The 25,808-nt window shown below is 50.1% G+C and overlaps 1 protein-coding gene across 40 annotated transcripts in view; it reads left to right on the forward strand.

The window, feature by feature from the left end:
* CAMK2G (calcium/calmodulin dependent protein kinase II gamma) overlaps positions 1 to 25,808 on the forward strand; it is a 53,848-nt gene that overhangs the window by 25,866 nt on the left and 2,174 nt on the right. For 2 of the 40 annotated variants that reach the window (XM_032839805.1, XM_032839800.1), the window contains exons 11-21: positions 2,837 to 2,920; positions 3,157 to 3,199; positions 5,759 to 5,821; positions 7,853 to 7,896; positions 14,871 to 14,903; positions 17,074 to 17,142; positions 18,302 to 18,346; positions 19,910 to 19,958; positions 21,165 to 21,278; positions 23,313 to 23,388; positions 23,698 to 25,071. In XM_032839805.1, the coding sequence (XP_032695696.1) occupies positions 2,837 to 2,920; positions 3,157 to 3,199; positions 5,759 to 5,821; positions 7,853 to 7,896; positions 14,871 to 14,903; positions 17,074 to 17,142; positions 18,302 to 18,346; positions 19,910 to 19,958; positions 21,165 to 21,278; positions 23,313 to 23,388; positions 23,698 to 24,112 (1,035 nt within the window). In that variant the 3' untranslated portion in view covers positions 24,113 to 25,071. Of the gene's footprint in view, positions 1 to 2,836; positions 2,921 to 3,156; positions 3,200 to 5,758; positions 5,822 to 7,852; positions 7,897 to 14,870; positions 14,904 to 17,073; positions 17,143 to 18,301; positions 18,347 to 19,909; positions 19,959 to 21,164; positions 21,279 to 23,312; positions 23,389 to 23,697; positions 25,072 to 25,271; positions 25,517 to 25,808 lie in introns of those variants that run through there. The other 38 variants (XM_032839924.1, XM_032839952.1, XM_032839880.1 and 35 more) reach the window with 34 other exon arrangements.

Genomic DNA, 25,808 nt, shown 5'->3' on the forward strand with positions numbered 1-25,808 from the left:
CAGAAATGTGACCAATATCCAACAAATAAAGAAAAGGGGCCTCTGGGAGTTAAAAAGAGTATCTTGAAGTTCATGACCGAAAGAAAAAAACTCACCCTAGGAGAATTGCCCCCCTCAACCAGCTGTCAATGTGAATCGACATACTCTGTTTTCATAAATACTTCTGTAAAATTCTATAAAGTGAAGTGTCTGTTTTCAAACTAAGAAGAGGGTCTGCTACAGTTAGGCCTTCTGACAACCATGATGCACTTAGGTATTTGTCCTTTCCCATGTTTACTGAATGCCTCTTTGGTACCAGTCACTGCCTGGGTCCTGGAGATAGAAAGATGAGTGAGGCGTTGTCCCTTCCCCCATAGACCTTAAAAATCATCTGGGGAGCTAGGCACTCAAACAGGCAACCATTCTGCAATGTGAGAAGTACATAAAAGAATCTAACGAGTGCACAGCAACTCTTGCTACCTGGTGAGCAGAGTGAGATTACTGAAGGCTGCATGGAGGAAGTGACCCCATCCTGGTTTTTGGCAACTGACTGGGAGTTCCTCAGGATGATAACCTGCAGGCAGATCTTAGCATTAGCCAGGGTGAAAGGCCATGGGAAATTGTGGCACGTTGAAGGAATGTTAAGTAGTTTAGTTGTAGATGAAGATATGCCTACAAAAATGCAAGAGAACAGGGCGCCTGGGTGGCTCAGTGGGTTGGGCCGCTGCCTTCGGCTCGGGTCATGATCTCGGGGTCCTGGGATCGAGTCCCGCATCGGGCTCTCTGCTCGGCAGGGAGCCTGCTTCCCTCTCTCTCTCTCTGCCTGCCTCTCTGTCTACTGTGATCTCTCTCTGTCAAATAAAAAAAAAAAAAAAAAAATGCAAGAGAACAAAGCCAGAAAGATTCCATGACATACAAGTTTCTGCCTAATGAGTTTGGATTTTATTCAGGAAGCATAGGGAACCATTTAAGGGATTTAAAGAGGGAACAAAGGGGCGCCTAGCTGGCTCAGGCGGTGGAGCATACAACTCTTGATCTCACAGTTGTAAGTTTGAGCCCCACATTGGGTGTGGAGATAGCTTAGAAAAAAATAAAATCTCTCTGCCTCTTTTTTTTTTTTAAAGATTTTATTTACTTGACAGAGAGAGCATGCACAAGCAGGGGAAGGTGAAGGGAGAAAGGGAGAAACAGGCTCCCCGCTGAGCTCCCTAGCCCAGCGTGGGGCTCAATCCCAGGACCCTGGAGATCATGACCTGAGCGGAAGGCAGACACTTAACTGACTGAGCCACCCAGGTGCCCCCAAAATAAAATCTTTAATTAAAAACAGGGATGCCTGGGTGGCTCAGTTGGTTAAGCCGCTGCCTTCCGCTCAGGTCATGATCCCAGGGTCCTGGGATTGAGTCCCGCATCAGGCTCCTTGCTCAGCAGGGAGCCTGCTTCTCTCTCCGCCTCTGCCTACTGCTCTGCCTGCTCGTGTGCTCTCTCTCTCTGACAAATAAATAAATAAAATAAAATCTAAAAAAAAAATTTGTCTTTAAATCAATAAATTAAAAACAAAACAAAGAGGGCATGAAATACATAGCTAAGAAAGGACACTTTGGAAGCTGTGTACATAATGGAACTTAAGAGGAGGCTGGGGCAGGGAGTTCAGGAAGCTGTTGTAATTGCCTGAGCAAGACCGGATGAGGTCTCAGCTAAGGGTAGTGATAGCCTGGGTGGCGTGGCAAGGAGTAGACAAATTTGAGACATGTTTGGTACGTAGACTCAAAAGGATTTAGTGACCAGTTGGATTTAGGGAGTGAAGAAGAGCAAGAGACCCACGGGGACCGCCAGATTTTGAGTTGGTAATAAGCAAAGGTTGTGCCATTTACTGACTCAGGAAACCGGAGGAAGAGCCAGTTTATGAGAAAGGATGACAATCTTAGTTTGACTGAGTGTGGTGTCTGAGGACCTCTAGCTGGAGACATCAGTTGGGTAGTTAGAAATGTGGTTCCAGAAATTAGAAAAGAAGTTAAAATTGGAAATGCAGGTTGTGGTCATTTCTGTGTGGGTGGTGTGGAAATAAATGGGATTGTTTTTACACGGATCGAATTCCCTACGGGCTTGTATTTGCTTCAGTAAGAGAAGGAATAGCCACTGAACACCGGCACGTAAAGACAGGCAAAGTTAGAGGCGCCAGCAAAGGAGGCTGGAAATGAGAACTTCTGTGGCAGAAGGAGGTTCAGGAGCAGGAGACCCTAAGAAACAGGTGGTCTCAGTAAGGGAGCATCTGTAATCAGATGCCACAGAGTCCCTGATAAAGATGGGGAAGATTCCATGGACTCTGACCAGTTGAAACCCAGTTTCATTATTTCACTAACAGACGCAGTGGAGTGAGACTGAAACCTTTCTTCAGTGAGGTGAAGAGGGCATGAGGAGGAAGAGAGAAAGAAATGGCATTATACAGAGAAGGTCATGAGTCAGGGGAGTTTTTAAATTTTTAAGGAGAGGCCCAGGCACACAGTAGGGGCTCAGTAAACAGTTGCTGAAGGAGTGACTGCGTGGGGATCACAACACACGGGATACTCTCTTCCGTTCCATAGCTTCCATTTCCCAAGGAAGGGGAGAGTGCTGTCTCACGCACCCTCCTCATCTAGCATCAATTCTCCGTGGTGTTTTTGTGTTTGGATTGTTGTCCTTAAATAACCTTGAGTTTGGGGTAGTGCTTTTCTTGTAAAAGCATTTTCACATCTATGACTTCATTTTAACCTTCAGATCAACTCTGGGGCTGCTGAGCACACAGCCATCAGTGCTGGGACTAGGGTGAGGGGCAGGGGCCCGGCTGGAGGGCTCACAGGCCTGTCTGTTTGGCTTCCAGCAACGATCCACAGTGGCATCCATGATGCATCGTCAAGAGACCGTGGAGTGCTTGCGCAAGTTCAATGCTCGGAGAAAACTGAAGGTGAGTCTTGCCTTTCCAGGCTGCCGACATCCTGAAACCATAGCTTTTGACAGTCCACCCCCTACCCCAGCACAAGAGAAAGCCCCCTTTGTGGCTGGAGCTGAGCTGGGAAGGTTATACCTGTTGGGGGGCCCCAAAGACCTGAGGGCTTGAAGCTCTGGCCAGCAGCTGCCCTCTGCCTAACTTTTGCTTTTCTAGAGTCCAGCTGAATTCACAGGCCCCTCTTCTTTCCCCAGGGTGCCATCCTCACGACCATGCTTGTCTCCAGAAACTTCTCAGGTATGTTTCCCCAGCCATGCACTTTAATTCTGCTGAGGTGAGTGGGTCAGAATGGGGTGTTGCCATCCCAGTGCTGGGTGTCTCAGGCAACACCTTGACCAAGATGAAGAAGACCCTGTTTTGAGGGGGCTGCTGCTGCTGGGTCCTACAACTTGACATTCTGGGGGACTTCTCTTGGGTTCACATTGATGAATTCTATTCCCTACACCCTCCTAAGGAGTAAACTGCCCAGCCTCCCATCTCCCTTGCCCCTGGGGATTCTTCTTTAATTCTCTAAAGACTCTCAGCGCTTTAGGATTTTAGCCGGTCGATAGGGTATTGGACAGTGGGCTGGGGAAAAGAAAGAGATGAAGTGTAATGAATCTTCTCACCCACCATTAATTTGTCTACTGGGACGATCTCTACTTCACTGTGTCTAAGTGGAGATGACTAATAGAAATTTTTCCAGATGTTTAAACATTTTACAGAGACTGCACTTGTAATATGCTTTGCGATACTAGCTGTAAAAGTGAAGAAAGAGAGAGCAGCAGGATGGAGGGAAAGCAACTTACTTAAATTTTACGGAGAAATTGGGGGAGCTGGGACCAGTCATTTGTAAATCACTTGGCCTTTCGTTTTAAGATGCAAGACACTCCACCCACCCACCCCACCCCATACCCCCATCTTGTTTGCCCTCAGTAGGGAAGCAGAACAGCTTTCTGTGAGGAAAAGGTTAATGTCAGAACTTAACTGAAGACAGAAGGTCTCTTCCCACCTTGCCCACCACCCCCCCACCCAACCTCCCCAGCCCTGCAACCCTCCAGCCCCACTGTTTTGGTTGAAGACTCCCTTCACTCATTCTCATAGTGGGATTCCTTCCCTTGCTTTCCTTCTACACTGATATGGAAACAGGATTGTATGGCAGCCGCCCTGGGCTAAGGTTGCTCCCTTGAGCTTGAGGGGTTTGTCTGTGCTGGTTCAGGGTAACCTAAGGGCCCTGGGTCCGAGGATACCACAGGTGAGAAGTCATAGGGCTTCTTGAGCTCTAACCGAAGCAAGAACCCCCAGGCACCAGAGGGGCAGGACTGGCGAGTATGCCAGGGGTGTGTCCCACCTCAGGTCCATCCCCTGTGCTCCTGGTTTGGGGCTCATTCTTATGTGGGTATCCATGAGGGGAAGACTATTGCTATGGATTCAACTCTCACAAATGAGAGCAGGAGGGCACAGCTTGGCTGCCTCCAATGGAGATGGAGCTGTAGTTCCACATCAGGCTTGTCCTCGGAATTACTGGAAGCTTCTACTTTCTCAGAAGTGTGAGAGTCTTTCTAGAGGACGCTCGAGGGCATTTCTGTGCCCAACTAGAAGGGTGATCTGTTGTACCTCCGAATGGAAGAAATGTCATAATAGGCTACTACTTCTTTTCTAGATTGGGAAATCAGTAGCATGTGCCCTGTCCCATGGCCTCCATCCACATCCACCTCCCCCACCTCCATTCCATTTCAGGAAACTGGTATCCTGGTTTCAGGAGACTGGCCTCTCTGTGAGGACAAAGCATTTTCACTCATTCCTAAAAAAGCCTCCTCCTGTCCTCGTTGCCCAGACCTTGTCTGCCTTTGAGCTCACTTTGCCCTGGGTCAGAGGAGACTGAAAAAGTGCTGCAAGCATTATAGGATGCCCTCTGCTGCCCTGACTCTGGAACAGGTGGGGGCGGAGCCTATCTCTAGAAGCTTCTCTAGAAAGAGGTGTCACCAGGTATAAAATCAATAAGGAAGAGCACCTGTGTGTGTTTTTTAAGGCATGAACTAGGCTGTTTCCTGAGTCTACCCCAAATAGGGGGTGCAATCTGGACTCTAGCAGGTTGGCTAATCGTGGAATCAGGGCTTCTAGAATGTATTGCTTCAGCAGCTTTTGTTTTCTTTCTGGAGGCTCATTTCTTGGCATCTTCACCCTTGGAATACTGAAGTACAGGCTGAGAAAAACTATCTGTCCTGGCTACCTGCCTTGAAGAAGGAAAGCAAACCATGTCTCCGAGGAACTGGAGGATTAGGAGAGGGATAGGGAGTTGGGGCCCATCAGTGAACTTAGCTGCATGAGGGCCATGTGCCCTCCGTGGGCCCCAAATGTTTGGAATATGGCCAGAGGAAAGGGCTCTCTGATAATGTCATCATTTAGGTCCCCTAGAGAGGGCAGGTCTGAAGCTGAGTCTCCCTTTCCTCACAGCCTTGAGCTAGGGCTCAGCTGCCTCAGAAAGGACCCCGCGTCTCCCCAGTTCAGGCTGTCCCTTGTAGACCCTCCCCTACGCGCTCACAGACCAGGTGCTAGAGCTGTGGTGATCCCTACACCCTGACCGAACCCCATCCTCTCAGGCCCCCAGACTGCTGCAGGGCTGGCCGCACCTGCTCCTCAGCCTGCCCCCGGCGCCTTCGCTCCCCCAGCTCGGCTGGCTTGGCCACGCCGCCTGGGCCCTGCTGTGCGTGGGTGGCCAGTGGCTCCCGCGCCTCGTGCTGGGGCATGCTCGCTGCTGACTGGCCCCTGTGGCTTTGCGGCAGCTCTGTGCACTGAGAGATTGTATCCCATCAGTTGGCAGGCAGAGCTCCGCCCCCGCCTCGCCTGCCGCGAGCGCCGCCGGCCTGGCCGGGCAAGGTACGTGGCATGAGTCCCCTGACCGCCTGCCTCGGCTCCCTGCCACCCCACCAGGAGGGCCAGCATGCCAGGCCCGCTCACCAGGGAGGCGAGTCCCATGCTTGCGGGCTGAGATGGGCATGCCGGACGGACCACCTAACTTGGCATCTGCGAGCGCATTGGTGTCACAGAGCCCCCTAACCAGCCGTGCATGCTGGGCGCTTGCCAACTCTCAGGAGGCAATAGCCTGGGGACATGGAGCTGGGCAGCAGGAGGCTTTCCTCCAGACGGCCGAGAGCCTGGCCTGCCTGAGGGCTGCAGCCAGTGGCAGCCCCCCAGAGACAGTCCTGGGTGTGGCTGGAGCTGCCCAGTGCTAGGAGTAGGCAACTTCAGCACTGATGGGAGACCCACAGGGGAAGCCGTGCCCCTCGAAACTGTGAAGTCTGGCATTTGCAGGCCTCCAGGTCTGAAAGGCTGTGGAGCGTAGAAGCTGTGGGGAGAGCCGTCCCTGGGTTTGGATCCTAGCCCTGCCACGCCCCAAGCGAGTCTTGTCAACCCTCCCAGCCTCAGTTTCCTCCTTTTTCTGGTAGCGCTAATAAATAATGTGGCGATGGTTAAGATCATGTATGTCAAAGGCTCTCAACCCTGCCTGTAGAGGACAGTTTGTCAAACGTCCTAATGCGGACACCCCTACCCCAGGCCAATAAAATCAGAACCCCTAGGGCATGGGATAGGCATAATGATTTTTGTTAAGCTCCCCAAAAGTGATTCTAATGGGCAGCCAGAGTTCTGAACTCTGATATATATAAAGCACCTAACACAGTAGGTGGTCAGGCATCAGTAGGTGGTCAGGCATCATAGTAAACTCATTAAAAAAATAAGTTTCAGATCACTCCCAGCATGACTGGAGATAGGATCCTAGGCCATTTGGGGAGGTCAGAATTCTTGTGAGGGAGGGATCCCTGTTCTCACTGGAGAGAGATGGGCCCCAACTTGGGTAGGAATCGCCACCTGAAGGGAAGAACGGCAGCAATAATAGTGACAATGGTTTACACTTAGTGAGTACTTGCTACATGCCAAGCACTCTGCCTAGTGCTTTTCATGCATGGTCCCCTTAGGTCCCCACCCCTGTCCTGTTACCTAGGCCCTATTTTATCCCGTTTTCTAGATAAAGAAACTGAGGTTCAGAGAGGTTAAGTAACTCACTCAAAGTCATACTGGGAGCAACTGATAGAGCCAGTGAAGTCCAGGTGGCTCAGACAGTTGGGCTCTGTGCCTCCCAGACTCCCCCATTCACTGTCTGCTACATTCCTGTGGCTTTGGTGACCAGCAGGTGTCACCAGCCTTCCTACACGAAGCCCATCAGCCTTGAGCCTCTTCCTGTGCCTGGCTAGAATCCATTTAATACCTCGCTATTCTGCCCAGCCTTTCCTGCTCAGTGGGTCCAGAGAGTAGACTGAGGAAAGAGGGGTGGATAGGACCCCGTGATCCTGGTGAGGACCTGCCCAGTCAAGGCTTCAACCCCCCGGCAAAACCCTCCTGTAGGTGGTCCTGGTCTCTGTGTCTGTGTCTGTCTGTCCTCACGTCTGGTCTCCTTCGTGAACTGTGACACTCTTGTTTCTTAAGAGCTCTCAGGAGATGTCTTGCATCCTTCCAGCTTGGCCGTTCTGAGGAACTCCGTGGCATCTAGGGACGGAGCCCTCACTTTTCACCCTGGCACTCTGCTTCCAGACGTGGGTGGAAGCGGTTGAAGGCAGAGTTCCCAGTACCCCAGGCAGCTCCTGTACTGAATGTGGTTTCTCCTCCCATGTGCAGTGTGTCCCTGTCCTCTTCTGTGGCAGGAGAGATCCTGGGGTGCCACCTGGAGGGTCTAAAGCAGCTTGAGATGCCCTTCTTGCTTTGGGGCTCCCAGGAAGGGCCTCTTCCAGGGGCTTCAGGAGACTCCTGGCCCCCTTGTCAGACACAGCAGACTCTTGCGGATCCGGCTGCCAGACTTCAGGCTAGGGAGAGTGTACAATGCAAGAGGCTTGATTTTCCTTTTTGTTTTCACAGCTGCCAAAAGCCTACTGAACAAGAAGTCGGACGGTGGTGTCAAGGTAGGTGTCTGCATCCCTGTAGCCCGAGACTGGCCTCTCTCCCTACAGTCTCTGTGGGGGGTTCTTAGCTTTGTTCCTCCTTTCCCCCAGGAACCTTCCTATCCTTGCTTTTCTGCTTTAAAACCAGAAAACTTTGTGCTCAGAACAGCAGGTTCCATTGGCCTGAGAGGGCAAAAGAAAGATGCGTTTCTTTTGACCTTAGCTTGAACGTAAAGACTCAGGGGAAGTGATCTAAATTTTGGTTTCCTAGAGCTCAGTCCTGAACCTCACGGCAGACACATGCCTCCTCTCCACGACTTTACTCTCAGGGTTTTTGAGGTCATTTGGGTCATCTTCTTTTTTTCCTTTTTCTTTTTGGAGCACAGACCCTTTATATGAAATGAAAGCAAAGTAGGCCTGGTTGACTCAGGGTACAGGGCTCGGAACCTGAAGCCACTATCCTTTTAGTTTTTCTGTCTTATCTCCAAAGCACTTCCAGAACCCAGCTCAAATGCCACTAAGTGAAAAGTGTCTTAAACTTTCTAGAGGCATAGGCTCCTCAGAAACAGGCAAAGGAGGTGGTATATCACAGCTCATTCCCATTTGGTGAGGGAGCTTTTCCTGTAGGATCACAGCAAGAGGAGAGAACGGGGTCCCATGGGGACCAGCGGAAAGCCCTAGTGGGGGTGGCTGCTTGGTGAAGGGGAAGGAGAGGTGGCTAGGGGTCCTCACAGGGCCCAGAGTGTTCCGTAAATGCTTTGGGGGCAGAACGGGTCCTGGGGCTAGGGCACTGGATAGGAGTCCATACCATCTTGAAGCCTACCAATTTACACCATCGAGTATTTCAAACGGTGAAATTATCCAAACCTTTATATTCCAACAAAAGCTTAAATTGGGCCTTTCCCCAGGATCTTCTGTCCCCAGCTGAGATACACACTTGTGCCCCATTCCCCTCCCCGCTCTCCTTCCTCTTTCCCTCATTCTCTGCATGCCTGCTTCTGTGTGCTTCTGCACCAAGGAGGGGAGCTTGAGCTCCACACACACCAGCTGACATGGATCTGGGGGTGACTAGCAGCCTCCCAGTAATAGGGACGTGAACTGTAATGCGTGGAACCAAGTTAGGAAAAGGTGCCAGGCTTAGTTGGAGAAAGCGTTTGCATATTTCTATCCAGGAAAGAAGCTAGAATCAGTTATACTTTACAAAGTGTTGAATAAGTTCCTATCAGAGGCCCAGTGCTGTACTCAGTTCTAGGGGCCCACCAGAAGGAGAAGAGGTTGATGTAGTTTTCATTTAGCTTTGAGAAGTCGCAAGGTTAATTGAAGAGGAAATTGGACACACCTGGAATCAGCTAAGCACTGACTGGTCTGTGGTACTGGACCCTACATTGCATGGCTCCGTCCAAGAAACTACTGGGCAAAAACTTACTGGAGAAAACTTAAAGGATGTAGGAAGATTGGAGCCCAGTCGGCGATTGCCTCGAGAGAATGGGATTGGAGGCGAGGACGGGGTGGAAAGACACACCTTTCATTTTTTACCTTGTACACGTTTTCTTTAAAAGGAGAGGGTGTTCCTGCTATAACTTAAAAGCAACAAAATATTTTTATGGTTTCTATTCTATATATTGATATTCTTTGCCCAACTGGAACATGGTGTTTGTGGTGGAAGGATGTCGAAATTACAGCTGGATTGGTCTGGTTGGGTGGTGGGTTTGGAGGTTTGTGTGTCAGACCACAGGAAATGTAGGCCACTGAGCAGGGAAGCTATGGTGAGAGCAATGGTTTCAAAGGATTTGGCTGAGGGTATAAGGATGAATAGAAGAGGGTGGGAACTAGACACAGAGGTCTCAATTAGGATTTGTTGTAATCTGGGCATAGGGTGAAGAAAAGGTGGTTAGAAATAGAAAGGACTGATGTTGAAAATATTTAACCACCAGAAGAACCCAGGCACTGACCAACGGGAACAGGCCCTACCTATGGAGAACTGGCCCAGCTGTCACCAGGGATGCAAGGCACTGACTAGATCTTAGCTCCCCGTAGAGATGTGTCAAAGTTCACACCGGATGTGTTAGAAAGGACCCATCAAGGATGATGTCAAAGCTCCTTGGATGTTGGAAGGATTGGTGGTACCTCTGCTAGAAATGGGAGTGGTTGTGAAGGAATGTCCATGATGACAGCAAGAGTTTTACTTGGACCCCCCGAGATGAAGAGACAGGTGGAGATTTGTGGGGAGAGGACTTTTAAGGTGCTGGGAATTACCTGAGGTGGCCCAGGGAAGAAGTCAGCACTGGACATGCTGATGGGGACTCGTGTGAATGAATTCCATGAGTTCACTCCCTCAGCCGGTTCCATGCTTTGGGAGCTGGGAAGACAGCGACATAATCCACCCTTTAAGGTGTTCAGAGACCTTAAAGGGGAGAGACAGGGGAACCAGCAGTGCTGCGTGCTCTGGGCAGGCCTGTCGAAAGAGGTGTGCTAAGGGTGGGCCCTGGAGGAACAGATACCAGCATTCATGCCAAAACAGGAAATCTTCCCGAAGGTGATGGCCTATGAACTGAGTTGAAGGATCTTGCTAGGCTGAAGTGAGCAGGAAAGGGGAAAGAATATTCCAGGCAGAGGAATAGCGTAAGATAGAGAGGTTTGAAACTGCGATGATTCTGGGAACTTCAGTAGCTCTGAAAGGCTGAAGGAAAGATTGATTTCACTACTTTGTGAAATAAAATTAAATAAATAAATAAGATAAATTTCACTATTTTGGACCTGAAATAAAGCAGTAACAGCCAAGACTGTGGTGAAATTTGGATAAAGGAGCCATTGAAGGATAGGTTTCTGATGGAACTTTGTAGAGGGCTGGCCCCAGGGATGAGTGTCAGGTGCAGCCATGCAATATTAGTGTAAGGAGCTAATTTAAAAGATACAGCTCTCAGGGTCCAGCCTGGAATTCAGATTCAGGAAGACTTGGGTGGGAGGCAGAATCTGAATTTTAATAATACTCCCCTTCTCCCATATGAATCTAAAGTGCGTGAGGGTTTAAGAGTTCCGTAAAGACAAATTTTCAGGGCCATCTGTCATTGAGAGGCTGGAAGAAGAGTCATCAAAGGACACAGAAAAGACAGAAAAGGTGGGGGAAGAACAGAAGTGTGCAACAGTGTTGGACCTTACAGAGCACTGAGAAGGATGAGGGCAGGGCCAGCAAATGGTTAAATAAATCACTTCAAACAAGAACATGTGTGGGGAAGCTAGTGTCTGACCCTGCTATGTACTCAGCGAGTTTTGTGCATGAGAAAAGACTTTGAATATAGTGGTGGGAACAAAGGCAAAGATGCAAATGTTTAAGAAGGGAATGACCAACCAAAATTGAAAGGCCAGAAACAGGTTTAGGAAAATATTCACAGCGGTGTGATGGGAAGGGTTAATATTATTTTTCTACAAAAAGCTCTACCTAGCAAACAAGAGTTCCCTCTAAAGCCCAGTAGACAAATGGTCAGAGAAGTTGGGCTGACAACCCAGAGAAGAGGAGGTAGAACTGGTTAACAAATGTGGAGGTTTAGCCTCACTAGTATCAACGAAATGCAAGTTGAAATGAGCCTCCATATTTTGACTCTTAAGTTTGGATAGTAGAGTAAATTGCAATGGCCCTTTCGGAAACAGCCTGCGTGTCAAAAGCTGTCAAAAGCTGTAAAATTATTCCTGCTGGTTTTACCCTTTAATTTTACTTCTGGGAATTTGTCCCAAAGAAATAATTCAAGGTCGCACCTGGCTGGCTCAGTTGGAAGGGCATGCCACTCTTGATCTTGGGGTCGTGAGTTTGAGCCCCACACTGGGTGTAGAGATTACAAAAATAAATGAACTTTAGGAGAAAAAAGAAATAATTCAAAATATGGAAAAATTGAAAGCAGAAGGATGTTCAACAAGGAGACGATTTCAAAAGTCAATAAGATAATGACTAAATAATTACAGGAAACCCATTTACTAGACCTTTACAGAGTTATTAATTTTTTCATGACTATATAATCATATGTTTTATATCAAGTGGACAAAATGGGATATAAAGCAGTATGTACACTGTCATCTAAATTTTGTTTAAAAAAACAATATGTTCGTCGATTATATTCAGTATATATTATGTGGATAGACGAAACCCCATGAAGTGTTAATAGTAACTTCACTGGGTGATGGGAATTTGGGAAACTTTTATTTTATATATTTTTCTGTGTTTTCTACCTTTTTTATGTAGACTATGCATTGTTTTGAGAACCAGAATAAAAATCAAAATACTATTTGTTTTAAAAGTAAGGCATCAACTTGGATGTAGCTTATAATGATATTTTTAAATTATGGAAGAAAAAAGACTAGCAAGAGAGGTAGGATTATGGATGGGTTTTATTTTTTCCCCTTCTTTGTTTTCCAAGTTGCTCTTAATGCGGCTGCAGAACCTCTTAGAATGGGGAATGTGTATATAACAATGAATGGCATGGTTGGACGGAAGTGCTGCGAAAGGTAGGGGGGGACGACAAAGCAAGATGTGTGCGGTTCAACTTTTCTGGACTCTCTTGAAGGTCAAGGTGATGACCCGTGTGTATGAGGGAGGCCTGTGAGTTTGCTCAGAAGATGCTGACCTGTGAGCAGCCTGGGTCTTTTAGAGACCACACCTTGCTTTCCCAGCATCTCCCTTCCCAGTTCCTGGTGCTTAAGGTCTGTAGGAAAGTTTCCTCCTAGCTGTCCAAAAGCTTTCACAAGATGCTGGAACATTAGCCCTGGTTTGAGCATTGAGTCCACTTTGTGCTCTCGAGTGTAAGGACCCCAGGTTCTGATTCGGTTTCTCTGAGAGTGGATACAGGGACCCAGGGTCTGTAGAAGAATGACAGCCACTTGCAAGGACAAGACTGGAGGGGCCACAGACTCTCAGATCCTGAGAGGCCCCTAGCTAAGGACAGTTAGTGCATTTTGCTCGTTCCACGCCAGAATGGCCATCCAGTCTTTAAAAAAGTAATAAAGGAAGAAAAGAAAAGAAAAGAAAAGAAAAAAAAAACACAAAACAATAAAAGGGATATAGCCATTTCCTTAAGTACTGTTTGAATATTTGTTTAAGTGTGGAAAGTAGGTTTGAATCCTTTTCTGGCTTCCAATTTTAAATAAATATTTAATTTGTAAATAAAAGTGAGATGTGGTTCTTTATAAATGATCTGGTATTTAAACAGTGCTGCAGTGTGCTGCTTGAGAGGGGCTCAGCTGCACATGGCTGAGGACAAAGCCCTGAGAAGATGGAAAGAGGAACTGACAGAAGTCTACTAACCCAGTAGAAACCAACCCTTGAGTAGAAAAGGATTTTCTTGGGTTTTCATGCAGGACAGTCGAGGAAAAAGAGAGCCCGCTACAATTGGGACTCTCCTCCCCATGAGGTGAAGCAGAAATATTTTTAAAGTGTTTGGCTGCCTACACAGGCCTTTCACAGCAAGCGCCTGGAAATCACCAGGACCAAGGGTGGGCCTGGTCTGTGCTCCCAGAGTTTTCACTCCATTGATCCTGGGCAAGTTAGAGATCTGTGCTCTGGTTTAGCCTGAGGGAAGACCAGAGTCAGCAAACCCAGTTCAACTCAGCAGAAGTTTGTTGATCGTGTGCTCCCTTTAAGGGATTTTGCTAAACACCAAGGAGATGACAAAGGTGGACCTTCCCTCACACTGTAAACACTCTAGTTGGATAAAAGGATAAGTATGAAAGTAAAGCAACTTCCTCTTTTTAAGGAATAACTTTGAAAATAAAATCCCCCATTGGGCATAAACAAAGGCTAATGCAAAAGAAGCCCAATTTGGGGGCTGGCTGGCTCAGTCAGTAGAGCCTGCGACTCTTGATCTCAGGGTCACGGGTTCCAGCCCCATGTTGGGCATAGAATTTACTTCAAAAAAAAAGAAGCAGCAGCCCAAATATTTTTAGGCTTTCTTTTTCTTTAGATACAATTTTAAATTCTTTTAAATACTTCTAGTCCTCTTCTTTTGAATTAAATATTGTCCTGAAAATGTCCTCTAAAGTAGGATGTCAGCCTCTGGAGGAACGAAACATTTATCTGACACGTTCACTGTGCCTACAACAGTAGTCAGACAACAGACAGGTTCCAAGGGGACTTCTGTCTCCCAGCAAGCTAATTATAAACTTCTTAAGTGCCTTTCACCTTTTAGACAGTCTTCTGAGATGTATTTTCAGTGTTCCATGTGGTCTTTATTTTTATGCTCTTGTTTCACATCTGAACCTAACGTCCGTGAGCAGCTGGCCAAGACTGAGAAATCACTGCTTTCAGTATCCCCCCCCCTGGTTTCCGTCTTGACGTCTTTGTGATCACTCCACTTTTAGTCACCAGGACTCCTGTTCCCTGTGTCCTGCTAGTTGCAGAATGTAGTGAGATACTGAAATCTTCTGGATAAGCATGGCCATACTGACAAAGGGATGCCCCCAACTCACCGTTTATCAGATGATTTTCCAAAGCGCACCGTCTTTATCTGAAAAGCAGTATAGGGATGCAGCAAAAAAGGTCTCAGTTCAGGAGCCCAGGGTTTCCAAAGCCGAGGATGGCCTCGAATGGCTTTTTACTATTTACCTGGTAGCTGCTCAGCCGAATTTCAGGCAGACCTAGTAATGAGAGAAAATAAAACACTTTACAGGGAGCCAGCCTTAGAAGCTCAAACTTATAACTTTGCAGCCAAATGTTACCTTTATAAACTCGTGATTTCACCTTCACAAAAGCTTTCTATGAGCAAGGCCAAGAACCTTAGAATATACTCAGTCCGTGTTGTGAGCCTGACGGCAAAGGGCCCAGAGGCATGTGTGTGCCTGCTGGGCTAGGTGCTGTGTGAATCCTTCTGGTGCTGGGCTCCAGGTCCCCTTCTTCCGCTCTTTTCTCCGGACGCAGAGCCCACGCTGGTGCACTAACCTGCAGCATCTCTGTGCTTCTCTTCTTACCTCCTCTTTCCCCTTCTCTTTCCCTTTCGCTGTGGTGTGTCCAGAAAAGGAAGTCGAGTTCCAGCGTGCACCTAATGGTGAGCCTTGCCTGCCCACCCATCTGCCTAGTCCATGCTGCCTGCGCCCGCCTGCCACCACGCAACCCCATTCCGCCATGTGCGTGTGCTCCACTCATCCTCACTGCATGTCTGTGCTATGCGGGCAAGTGCGGCCTGTCCTGACAGGTGGGGGCCGTGGCCCAAGGTCTCCTGGTGGCCTAGCCAGTGGGCATCAGAGTGCGCGGTGTGGCACCCCCTCCCTCGCCAACCCCCCGCAACCCGAGCTTGGACTGCCTCCAGCAGCCCAGGGCAGGAAGTGAAGCTAGCAGGGACTCGGGGCCAGGTGGCAGTCCCAGCGAGAGACCCTTGCTCGCTGTTGCTCAGGAAGAGAGGCCCTGCTCACTGGGCACTTCCCACACACTGGCATCTGGTGGCTATCTGTCTGGTGGGCAGAGGAGCTGGTCGCAGGCTCACAGCCCCAAGCCTCCCTCTCTAGGCCTGTGCCTCTGGGCAAGTGCCTGTGAACAGGGCACGCCCAATGTTTCATCCATCCCACCCACCCCTCAGGGGGACAGCTGAAAGACTAGAGTGGACGCATCTTCTTTCATACGGGACACAGGCCACCAAAGGGAGCTTAGCGGCCTGAATCATGAAACCCGAGGTTTAAAGTCAGAGGTGGGGCCATGTGAGTGACATCTCCACCTTCTGCACATTTGGCAGTTTCAAGGGTACCCTGGAGTCCTCGCCCCCAGCCAGGGTCCCTTTCTCATCTGGGCTTTGCAGGCAGGACAGCCTTATCCAGTCAGTCCAAACAGGTCGGACTTAGTAGTTGAACGAGAACAGCTCTGCTCCTTCTGGGGTGGAAATGAAAGAGAGCAGAGGTCATGGGAGTTTAGACCCACATCCTGACTCTTCCTGGGACCCCTTTTCTTCAGCCTGCAGGGTTCAGTGGGGATCTGGTGGCATTTGGTCCCTGGCTTAAGGTTCCATGCTAGCCCTGGGTTTGGGACATCTCAGCCATTGACTAGGATTGGATGCCTTCAGGTCTGGTCCAAAGAGCCATAAAAGAAGCCTCCAAGCAAGAAGAAATAAGACAATCTGGATAGCTTTCCGTGTGTGTCCTCGAAGAGAAGCAGCATATCCTACCTGCCAGGGTGTCATTTGTGCCCGGCTGAGAGATGGTAGCTACATGTTTGTCTCTCTGTCTTCTGAAGAACTTGCAGGCGTCAGGCTGTTCCTCGGTGGCCACTGGTTCCACTGGGACTCCCAGTGAGACCCAGTACATTGGTGAGGGCATACATAAGAGGTTCCCTGCCCTGGAGATCAGTCTCCTTCCTTCCTTACCATCCTTCCCACACCCTACCTTGCTGTGCCACTCAGCGTCACGTTTCAAAAGGCAAGAGATGTCCCAAGATACCCTGGTGGTCTGCTGCTGTTAGGAATGTTGGCCCACTGGGCAGCCTACTCTCCCAGGGGCTGGGTTCTGGGACTGCAGCCACAGCCACCCCCAGCCCTGGATTCACCTGCCCCTCCTTAGAGCTCTACCCTCACCCCCAGTTGAGCAAGTTCATGATTTATCAGGCAGAAAGGTCAACAGCACAGCCCTGTGTCTGCTCTCTGGCATCACTGGGTGCATTCCATATCCAAAGTCACATTCTTCCGTTTCCTCTCTCGATGCCATCTTCTAGGCAAGGTTTTCCTTCTCTTCATGTTCCTCTTCTTTTCATATCAGGCTTCAGGCGGGTGTCTTAAGGGAAAGGAAAGGCAGGTGGCAGGTCGAAAGGGCAGCGGGAGCCTACCCATGGATAGGGGACCCAGAGTGTCTGTATTTTGTTTGGCTTCCTTACAAACTGCCCTTCTTTTTCCCTGTGAAGTGAGAAGATCCTGAAGTTCTTTGGGTAAAACGTGATTGTGCAATGACATGGCATCTGGCATAAGCAGAGATTTCTGGAAACATGCTTTGAAACAAGTCTTTGGCCCAGTCCCACCTTAAGGATGCCTCCAGAGTTAGGTCTCTGGGCCCCTCCAAATACTCCCGTCCTCCAGTGGATCATCTCTCCAACCATTGCTCCCATCCACACAGTATTACAGAGGCCAGCTCAGTCCTAGCTCCTCCGGGCCAGGCCGGGGGGCAAGGGAGGTCTGGGAGTCGAACCTGAGCAGTTTTGGCGACTCTAGAGGAACTAAACCATCTGTTTTCTTGTCTCAGCCACAGAGCAACAACAAAAACAGTCTCGTAAGCCCAGCCCAAGAGCCCGCGCCCTTGCAGACGGCCATGGTACCTCCTGACTCCGGCTTCTCCGCCCCTGCCCCTGGCTGCCTCCCGCTCCTTCTCCCTTCCTCTTCTTGCCCTCCCTCCCAGGCCTCCTTGGCCTTGACCCTCTCATCCCTGTAGAGCAGGCTGCTTTGTGTCCTGCCCTGTGGGCCCCTTCCCCCTCATTGTCCCGTGTGCCATGCTCCTTCCTGCACCGCGGAACTACCGCTCCTGCTCCTTCTGCTGTGGAGGGTGGGGAAGAGGGGTCAGGGCTCTCAGCTAAACCTCTTAGCCCCAGGCTGGGCCCCCTTGGGTCTGCTGTGGGGGCCGGGAAGGTGAGTGGCTTATAAAAGAAGAGGGTAGGAGCTTTCTTGGGACCTGTCGTTCATTTCCTGGAGGCCTCCTTGTAAAACCTGCCTCACCCTCTACTTCGCAAAGCTACGAGCAGGAAGGAGGACTGGGGTCCCCCACCTCTGGATGGTGCTGAGGTCTCTAAGATCCTGGAGAGCCCCATGCTGGGGGCACCATGTGCTCCCAGAGCTCTTTCTGCTGGTAGTGACTAATGAGAGAGTTGGCAGTGGGGATGCCTGGGAGAGAAGGAGGGGTAATTGTGCCTGTTGCTCCTACCGCCTGCAGCCCTGGACCCTTGCACTGCCTCGGGGCACATCAGGGACAGGAAGTCTGGGGAACACAAAAGATGGTAAAACAGGCAGTTCCCTGGCTCAGCTTGCTGAGGGGGCATTCTGGGTCTTTCTGGGAGACTTTAGTCTGGTCTGTGTCCCTACCTCCTACACACCCCTTGGTGAATGCTGTTGGCAGGGCTTGGCCTGTGCCCTCAGCCCCATGGCTCCTCCAGCATACTTGTTCCATGGGGAAAGAACCCTCAGATCCAGCAGGAATCAGGGACAGAGGCTCTTATCCTCTCTTCTTTTCTGGTACCTGCTCTTGCTAAGTTCCAGCCCTGTCCTTCTTACTCAGCCAGTACTGTCCCCTAAATCTGAGGCTTCCTAGCTGCCTAGGACCCAGATGAGCCGGGATATTTTATCTTATAGGAATAGCTGGTGGGCAGGCCTCAGTGATCATCATAGAGTCTATGAGGCACTGGGCTACGGATGGGGTCCCTCAGGAAAGAGCCAAAGGTCTGTCCCCAGGTCAGGAGGATAATTTTCATCTTCTCTCACAGGAGCCACAGACCACCGTGGTACACAATGCTACAGATGGGATCAAGGTGAGTGGCTCATGAGCTGGTCTCCTGCTTTACGGATCAGCAGGAAACAGGTCACTGGGTCCCAGGGTCTAGGATCCTGCAGATGGCAGCCTGCAGGCCACGCCTTGAGGCCAAAGTGTGTGCAGAGTCTAGGCTGGGGATAGCGTATACCTGTTTGTCACTCTGTTCCCTGGAAGGACATTATACTTTAGGCCCTCTAGTCACACAGGCGGGGGTTTGAATCCCGGGCCACTGAGTCAGCCACTATAGCACTCTGCACCTCAATTTCCTTATCTGTAAATGAAGGATAATAACAGTGGAGTCTCCCTCCAGGCTTAAATGACAGCAAACAGCTAGAAAAACAAAGACAAGAATATAATCAGACCCTAGAGCATCCTCCATTGCCTCGCCCTATTATGCCCTCAATGCCCTTGTTGTCTACTTGGCACCCCCTTAGTAAATATTTATTGAGCCCAAGACCATCCATGGGTCTGGTTTGCAGAGGTGACACAAGACAAAAATCTCTCTCCACAGGCGTAGGGGAGGCAGATAATAAACCCCATACCAAATAAGTCAGATAAAATCCAGTAGTGGTAAGTGTTACGAAGAAAATGACACAGAGAAAAGAGAGGGGGTGAGCAGTGCTTTTCTTTAAGTGGTCAGGGAAGGACCTCCCTCAGGAGGCGAGTCTTTGAGCTAAAAACTAAACGGTGGGAAGGAGACAGCCGGGCAGACTCTGGGGCAGAGTGCCCTAGACAGGAGAGCTGTAAGTGCAGGGCTTAGCCTATACGCAGAACAGAGGAAATGAAACAGAGCCTACAGCATAGGGCTGGGGGAGAGCGACAGGAGGGGGAGACGCTGGAGAAGCAGGCAGGCGTGCTACATAGCACCACATGGCCGGATGCATCTTCTTCCAGCAGCAAGGAGAAGCTATCCCAATGTTCTTTGCCGGGGAGTAATAGTCAGTCTAATTGACACTTTGGAAAGCCCCTCCAGCCATGTTGTGGGCAGGAACTTTAGGGAGGAGGCAGGCCTGGGTGCAGGGGAACCAGGAAGCAATTGTAGTCTGGGTGCCAGACACTGGTCACTTGGACTCAGCGTGTAGCTGTGCGTTTGAAGAGAAGACGTAGGGGTGCCTGGCTGGCTCGGTGGCTAGAGCATGTGAATCTCCTCCACAGGGTGGTGCATTTGAGGCCCACATTGGATATAGAGATTGCTGCAACATAAAATCTTTAAAAAAAAAAAAAAAAAGAAGAGAAGAGGTAGGACTGACAGAGCTGAATTTAGATTGTATGATTAAGATTTAAGGGAAAGAAAACCAAGATTCAATCTAGAATCAAACCTAGAAGAGGACTCTAACTTTTAACAACAGGATAGATAGTGTCATTTACTGAGTTGGGGAAGACTAGGGAGGGAGTTTAGGAATCCCGGGTTCTGTAAAAAAAGTCAGATGGCAGCGGTGAAAATCAAACCTTTTCTGATTCTTCCTTGCATCTCCTGCAGGAGTACACTCTACTTTTATTCTGTTTGGTTCCTCTGGTATAGGGCCTGAGTGTATAGAATCAAATTCTTTTTGGCCTACAGGGCTCCACGGAGAGCTGCAACACCACCACAGAAGATGAAGACCTCAAAGGTAGGTGCTGGCCCTTGGTGGGGAAGGGACCCTAGCAGTGTCCCAGGTACCTTGGCTCCAATGGGCACCTGTCTTGTCTGTCCCCAGAACTGAGAATTGACTCCTTCTACTCCAGGAGAGGGCTTTGGCATAAAAGCTCCTTCCCATGGGCTAAGATGTGAGGTCCCTGGCTGGCCTGGCTGGGTTGGGCAAGAGGCTTCTCTTCTTTGACCCCCAAGTCTAGAATAGCTAAGCTAGAGCTTTACCTGAGGCTTTCCGGGGCCAGGGCTCTGAGAACTGTCCCTGTTGCCTAAAGTGATGTGACATCCCAGTACAGGAACGTCCTGAGTCCCTGCAGAAGTAGCCCACAAATACAGTAAGTCATTAGGAGGGTGACCCACCATCCCGATTTCCCTAGGACTGAGGCGATTCCCAGGATGTGGAACTTTCACTTTTAAAACCAGAACAGTCCTGGGTACACTGGGATCAGCGGCTCTCATCACAAAGTCTTGGCATGAATGGTGGAGTCAGAACCACATTTGGCCATGTCCTGATGGTCCCATGAGGACCACCAGCCTAAGTGTGGACCTGGCCAGAGGGCCAGGGGGTGTGGGAGGGCGTGGCAGACCAGACCACTGGGAATCTCAGCTCTGCTGTTCGGTTTGGCCTGCTGGAATTGCTGCCTTTGCCATCAGTAAGTGACCCGAGGCCAGGCTCACAGAACAGATGGAGAAATGCAGAAGGACAGAGCTGAGAGCACACCCACGGGGAGTAGAGGGCCACTAAACCGTTGGGAACCAAAAAATAGAAAGCATAAACATATAAGGTAGTGAAGAACAGTACCTCTAGGGCTGCTGGGAATTGGGCCAGAGCAGTTCAGTTCTGGGGGTGCTATGGAGTAAGCGGCTCCTTCTTGGCTCTTGATTTTGTAGCCTAGCCTCCTACATCTTCCCTGGGAGCAGGGGTCCTTGTAACAGGCTATTTGAAGGCTCCTCTGGGAGCTGCAAGCCCCAGTCTGTGTACCTTCCTGGGGCTGTCAGCTGGGAGGCCTCTCTGGCAGAGGCGGCAGCGTGGGATGTGGTCCAGTGTCCACAGCAGCCCGAGGCGTTGCCTTGCCCCGGCTCTGCAGTGCCACGGGCTTGGGTCCTGTCTGGCTTGCTCGCTCACCTGCCTTGTTCTGTTTGTTTTGGCTGCTCTGCCTTGCCCTGCCCTGCCCTGGCTGGCTAGCTGCCCCGCTCCGCACTGGGAATGGCAGCTCGGGGCCTGAAGGACGGAGCTCCCGGGACAGAACAGCCCCCTCTGCAGGCATGCAGCCCCAGCCTTCTCTCTGCTCCTCAGCCAGTAAGTGTGAGGGAGGCACAATCTGGCTTCTGTCTCCCTGGCTCATCCTGAAGCCCCTCAGGGATTCCCCCACCCCCCAGCCCGAGCTGTCAGCCCAACCCAGCTGTCTGTCTTAGTAAGCTTGGGGAGCTCAGCCTCTGCTGGGTGCGGGAGCTGATTGGAGGTGCCGTTAATAGCAGGCAGGGGCCTCCGAAACCAGGGCCCAAAGACATAAAGAAAAGTGGGTGGAAGAACAGGGCATGGTGGGAAGGAACAGGAAGCCCCTGGGATGTTCAGTGGGCCTCGCCTCAGCAATGAGCCAGGAAGAAAGGCCGAGTCAGAAATCAGGTCAAAGGTGGTGGGAGCGGGGGTGGTGATGAAATGGCTGTAGCCAAGAACCATGTTGGGATGTGGTGTTGCCTGAGGCTCAGCATATCATATTAAGAGCATGAGGCTTGGGGTGAGACAGACCCCAGTTTAAATCCCAGCTACGCTACCTCTGGAAATGTGTAAAGTAGCTTACACCTCCCAGAGCCTCGGCCTCCTTATCTATGAAGTGGGAGTCAAATAGCACCTACCTCAGAGCACTGTCATGAAAAATAAATGAGATAGTAGAATGTCTTGATACGATGACTTGCTGGGTTAACGGTAGCTCATATTTATATTTTAAGTTGTGTCTGTGTAGAGAATGCCTTTGTCTGCTTCTTTTCCTTCTACCATCTATCCTTTTAGAGTTAATGAACACAATCCTCTTCACCCATAGGGCCCCAGTCAGGTCCTGCAAATGGGTTTGGTGGGGTTGGAGAGGGTGTGTATGTGTGTGTATCTATGTGTGTGTGTGTGTGTGTGTGTACACACTTAACTGCTTGCCTCTGGGAAGTCGATAGAGCTCGTTTGTTCTCCTAACATGCTGCTTACTCCCCGGAGCTGTCTCCCTGACAGTGCTGGTCGCTGTGGGGCCCCCACCTGGCTGTGTCTTTGGCTGTGCTGCCCTCTCCCAGCTGTGCCTCTTGGCTGTGCTGTTCTAATGCTCACATTTGTCTCGCAGCCTCTCGCTCCTATGAGGAGAGGCTTGTGGCCTGGGCCAGCCCGGGGCTCTGGTCAGGGTTAGCCTGAGCTTAGTCTTGAGCCCTCACTTACCCTAGCAGTGCCCCTGCTGATAGTGGTGCTCCCTGTCAGGATACAGCCAGCAGCAGTCCCTTGGCTTTGGATGGGGTGGGGGTGGGGGCTCTGAGGCCACCAGTCTGCCTGCCTATCATTCTGAGCCTTGTCTTTGTTTTCTTGAGGGACACATCCTGGCATGAGAGCTGGTGTGAGATTTAGAGCTTTCCCAAGGCTCGTCCAGGGTAAATGGAGCCATCTCCCCAGTGGGAAGCTCCACTTTAAAAAAGTGTTTACAGTTCCAAGATCCTTTATCCCAGAAAAGCCCTGTGGAGGAGATGAGCAGGGTGAAGAGAATTAAGCTTCCATCCTGGGGCTCTGTTCATCCTTTTAGCGCCCTTATCCCTGGCTAGATTCTGCTCTCAGGCTGGCTGCTGCCCAGGGCTAGGTTCTGGACCACTGAGAGGGCTGGGGCTGGTGTGGTGGTGCTGGTAATTGAGACCTGACTGAGCCCCTTCAGGTGAGAGAAGTAAACAGGCAGTGGAAACAGCCATCTCAGGAGATGCTTCTTCGAGAGGCTGAACGTGCTGGGGATGGGATACATGGACTCTGGGCAGAGTATTAATGATGGCCAGATTTCTCAACTGTAAAAGATAAGAATGTTTTCTGCATCCTGGTTGTTGATGGAGAGGGAGACAAAGGCTAGAAAACCATACCTAATGGGTAGGCTTCAGGAGGGAGGGGGCTGTTAACTCTGTGGACAACAGAGAAGGAATGAAGAGAAAAGTAGGCTCACTCTTCCTGCAGAGGGACTTAGTGTTCAAGACAGGGAAGAGGGATGTCTTTGTCACAGAGATCACACGGGATTCTCTGAAGGATTGGGGAGGGCTCTCTGTCACTTGGGAGCTCCCCAGTCCCAGGCAGGTAAATTGCTGGATTTCCCCCCCTCCCCAGTGCGAAAACAGGAGATCATTAAGATCACGGAACAACTGATTGAGGCCATCAACAATGGGGACTTTGAAGCCTACACGTGAGTAGAGACCCGTTTCCTTGTGACCTAAATTGTCTCTTGAGGCCTCCTCTCTTCCCCAAAATCAACTTGGACCCTGGGAAAAGGGAAAGCCGGGCCTTGGGCACAGCGCCTGAATTAAACACCCGGCCCTTGGGATGGGGTCTCTCCCAGGCAGATACCCTGTGATAGTACTCCGCACCCCCTAAGGTCTTAGCCATCTTGTCAGGCCTAGCCCACAGCTAACCTGCTGCAGGACAGATGCCACTGACAAGAAAGAAACACAAATCATCCCTGTAGGAGACTGACAGGCTGCTTTTCTTTCTGCAGGAAGATCTGCGATCCAGGCCTCACTTCCTTTGAGCCTGAGGCCCTCGGTAACCTCGTGGAGGGGATGGATTTCCATAAGTTTTACTTTGAGAATCGTGAGTGGGTTCGTGCTGCTGATATACTCCTGCCTGCCCCTTCACCCCCTTTGCCTCTGTCCCTGCTCACCTTCTCCTCTTCCCAGTTGCCCGCTTTTCCCTTATTTGACCGCTTTGGCTGCACCCTGATCTGTGCATTTGCCTCCTTGTACCCTGAGGATGGTCTTAAACTGACACCTTTGAAGGACCTGCTCCAGAGCCCCACGTGCACCTTCATCCTGCAGCGGCTTTGTGGCAACACTGGTTTCACAATCAGGGTCTCTATTCCTTTAAGCCTCACCTCTTTCCATGAACACTGGAAACCACTGAGATCAGGTTGACATGATGTCAGCAAGTAATAACGAAGCTCTCTATCTACAGGTTTCACAGTAGAGGAAAGTAAAACCAGGATAAGGATGTACAAGCAAGTAGCAGGGCACTGTAGGTGATCTGTGAGATCAGAAGTTGTGGCTTGGGTCCCTCCTGAATATGGAGGGAGACAGTCCTGCCTAAGGGGCTGTGCACTCTGGACAGTTCGTGGAAGTCCCAGGGGAGAAGATGAATCACCACCTCTTCCTATCTTTCTCTCCACTCTCTAGCACCCTCCTCCCTGTTTTTTTTTTTTTTTTCTTTTCTTTCCTGCTTTATCCTAGGCCTTCCCCATCCTGCCCCAAGTTTTATTTTGTCACTGTTTTCTCTACTAACTACCATCCTCTCCCTGTCTCAGCTGCAAATGTAAGCCTTTGACTATCTAAGTAATTCTGTTAGCCAGAAGCAGTTTCAGAGTTTATAGAAGTCCTAGAGTGGGTCTCAGGCAGCCCCTATCCAACATCTGAAATGAATTAAAATGTGAATCTCATTTAAACCAATTCAATCTGCCATGTTTGCTGATAATGGCAATACAACTTCTTTTGGCTTTCCCCCAGAAGAACCTGGGAACCCTGGGAACATCCTGAGCTTGGTGCTTTGGTGATTCTGTTTTAACTTCGGACATTTTTTTTTTTTTTCCTAAATCACAAATGCACTTTGAAATCTTAAGCTCTGGATTTTGCTCTGCAGCCAGTTAGGGAGAAGCCAATCCTTATGAAATCTAAACATCAGCCTGGAAGAGTGGAAAGATCTTAGGCTTTAGTTAAGAGTCAGCTGGTCCTGAGTTCAAATGTTGTGTGATTTGAGCAAATTACTTAACCTCCTTGAGCCTGTTTCATTATCTTATAATAAATACTGACCAAGAAATATAGCTTATGTATGTAAAAATCCCCAGCACAATGTCTGATTAAAGTAGTAGTTGCTATTATCATCGTTCTCCACCTCTTTCTTCCTTTTGGATAACTGAGACTAATGTTCTGGGATTTCCTGGCCTCTGGTGTGTGGGGGACTTAGAGACTCCCAGAATGGTTGCTGGAGAGAGGGTGAGACCCAGAAGCGCAGGCTGGGAGGGAAATCAGTGCCCAGGCCTGACGCCCTCCTGCCTCCCACACTCTGCCTTGCCCCCTGCAGTTCTGTCCAAGAACAGCAAGCCCATCCACACCACCATCCTGAACCCGCACGTCCACGTGATCGGGGAGGACGCAGCTTGCATCGCCTACATCCGCCTCACCCAGTACATCGATGGGCAGGGTCGGCCTCGCACCAGCCAGTCGGAGGAGACCCGGGTCTGGCACCGCCGGGATGGCAAGTGGCTCAATGTCCACTATCACTGCTCAGGAGCCCCTGCTGCACCGCTGCAGTGAGCTCAGCCACAGGTGCACCTGGTAGGGGGGCGAGGAAGGGGACAGATGGGATCAGAGAAGGAAGAGGAGGTTGAAAAGTGGCACTGGGGGAGGAGATGTGGACCGTCCCAGGGGAGTGGCAGAGGCCATCAGACAGACTTAGGTTTGGCTCCAGAACTCCGGGTTGAGTGACTTTGGGCAGGTGATTTCCCTACCCTAAGCCTCAGTTTCTTTAACTGTCAAAAAAGAGAGAAAGAGAGAGTGGTACCTACTTCATTGAGGATTAAATAAGATACTCCTAAGTGAAGCATTTGCTCAGCAAATG

The sequence above is a fragment of the Lontra canadensis genome, unplaced genomic scaffold (genome assembly GCF_010015895.1).
Source record: "Lontra canadensis isolate GAN:19392208 unplaced genomic scaffold, GSC_riverotter_1.0 scaffold3, whole genome shotgun sequence".
NCBI classification, from domain to species: Eukaryota; Metazoa; Chordata; class Mammalia; order Carnivora; family Mustelidae; genus Lontra; species Lontra canadensis.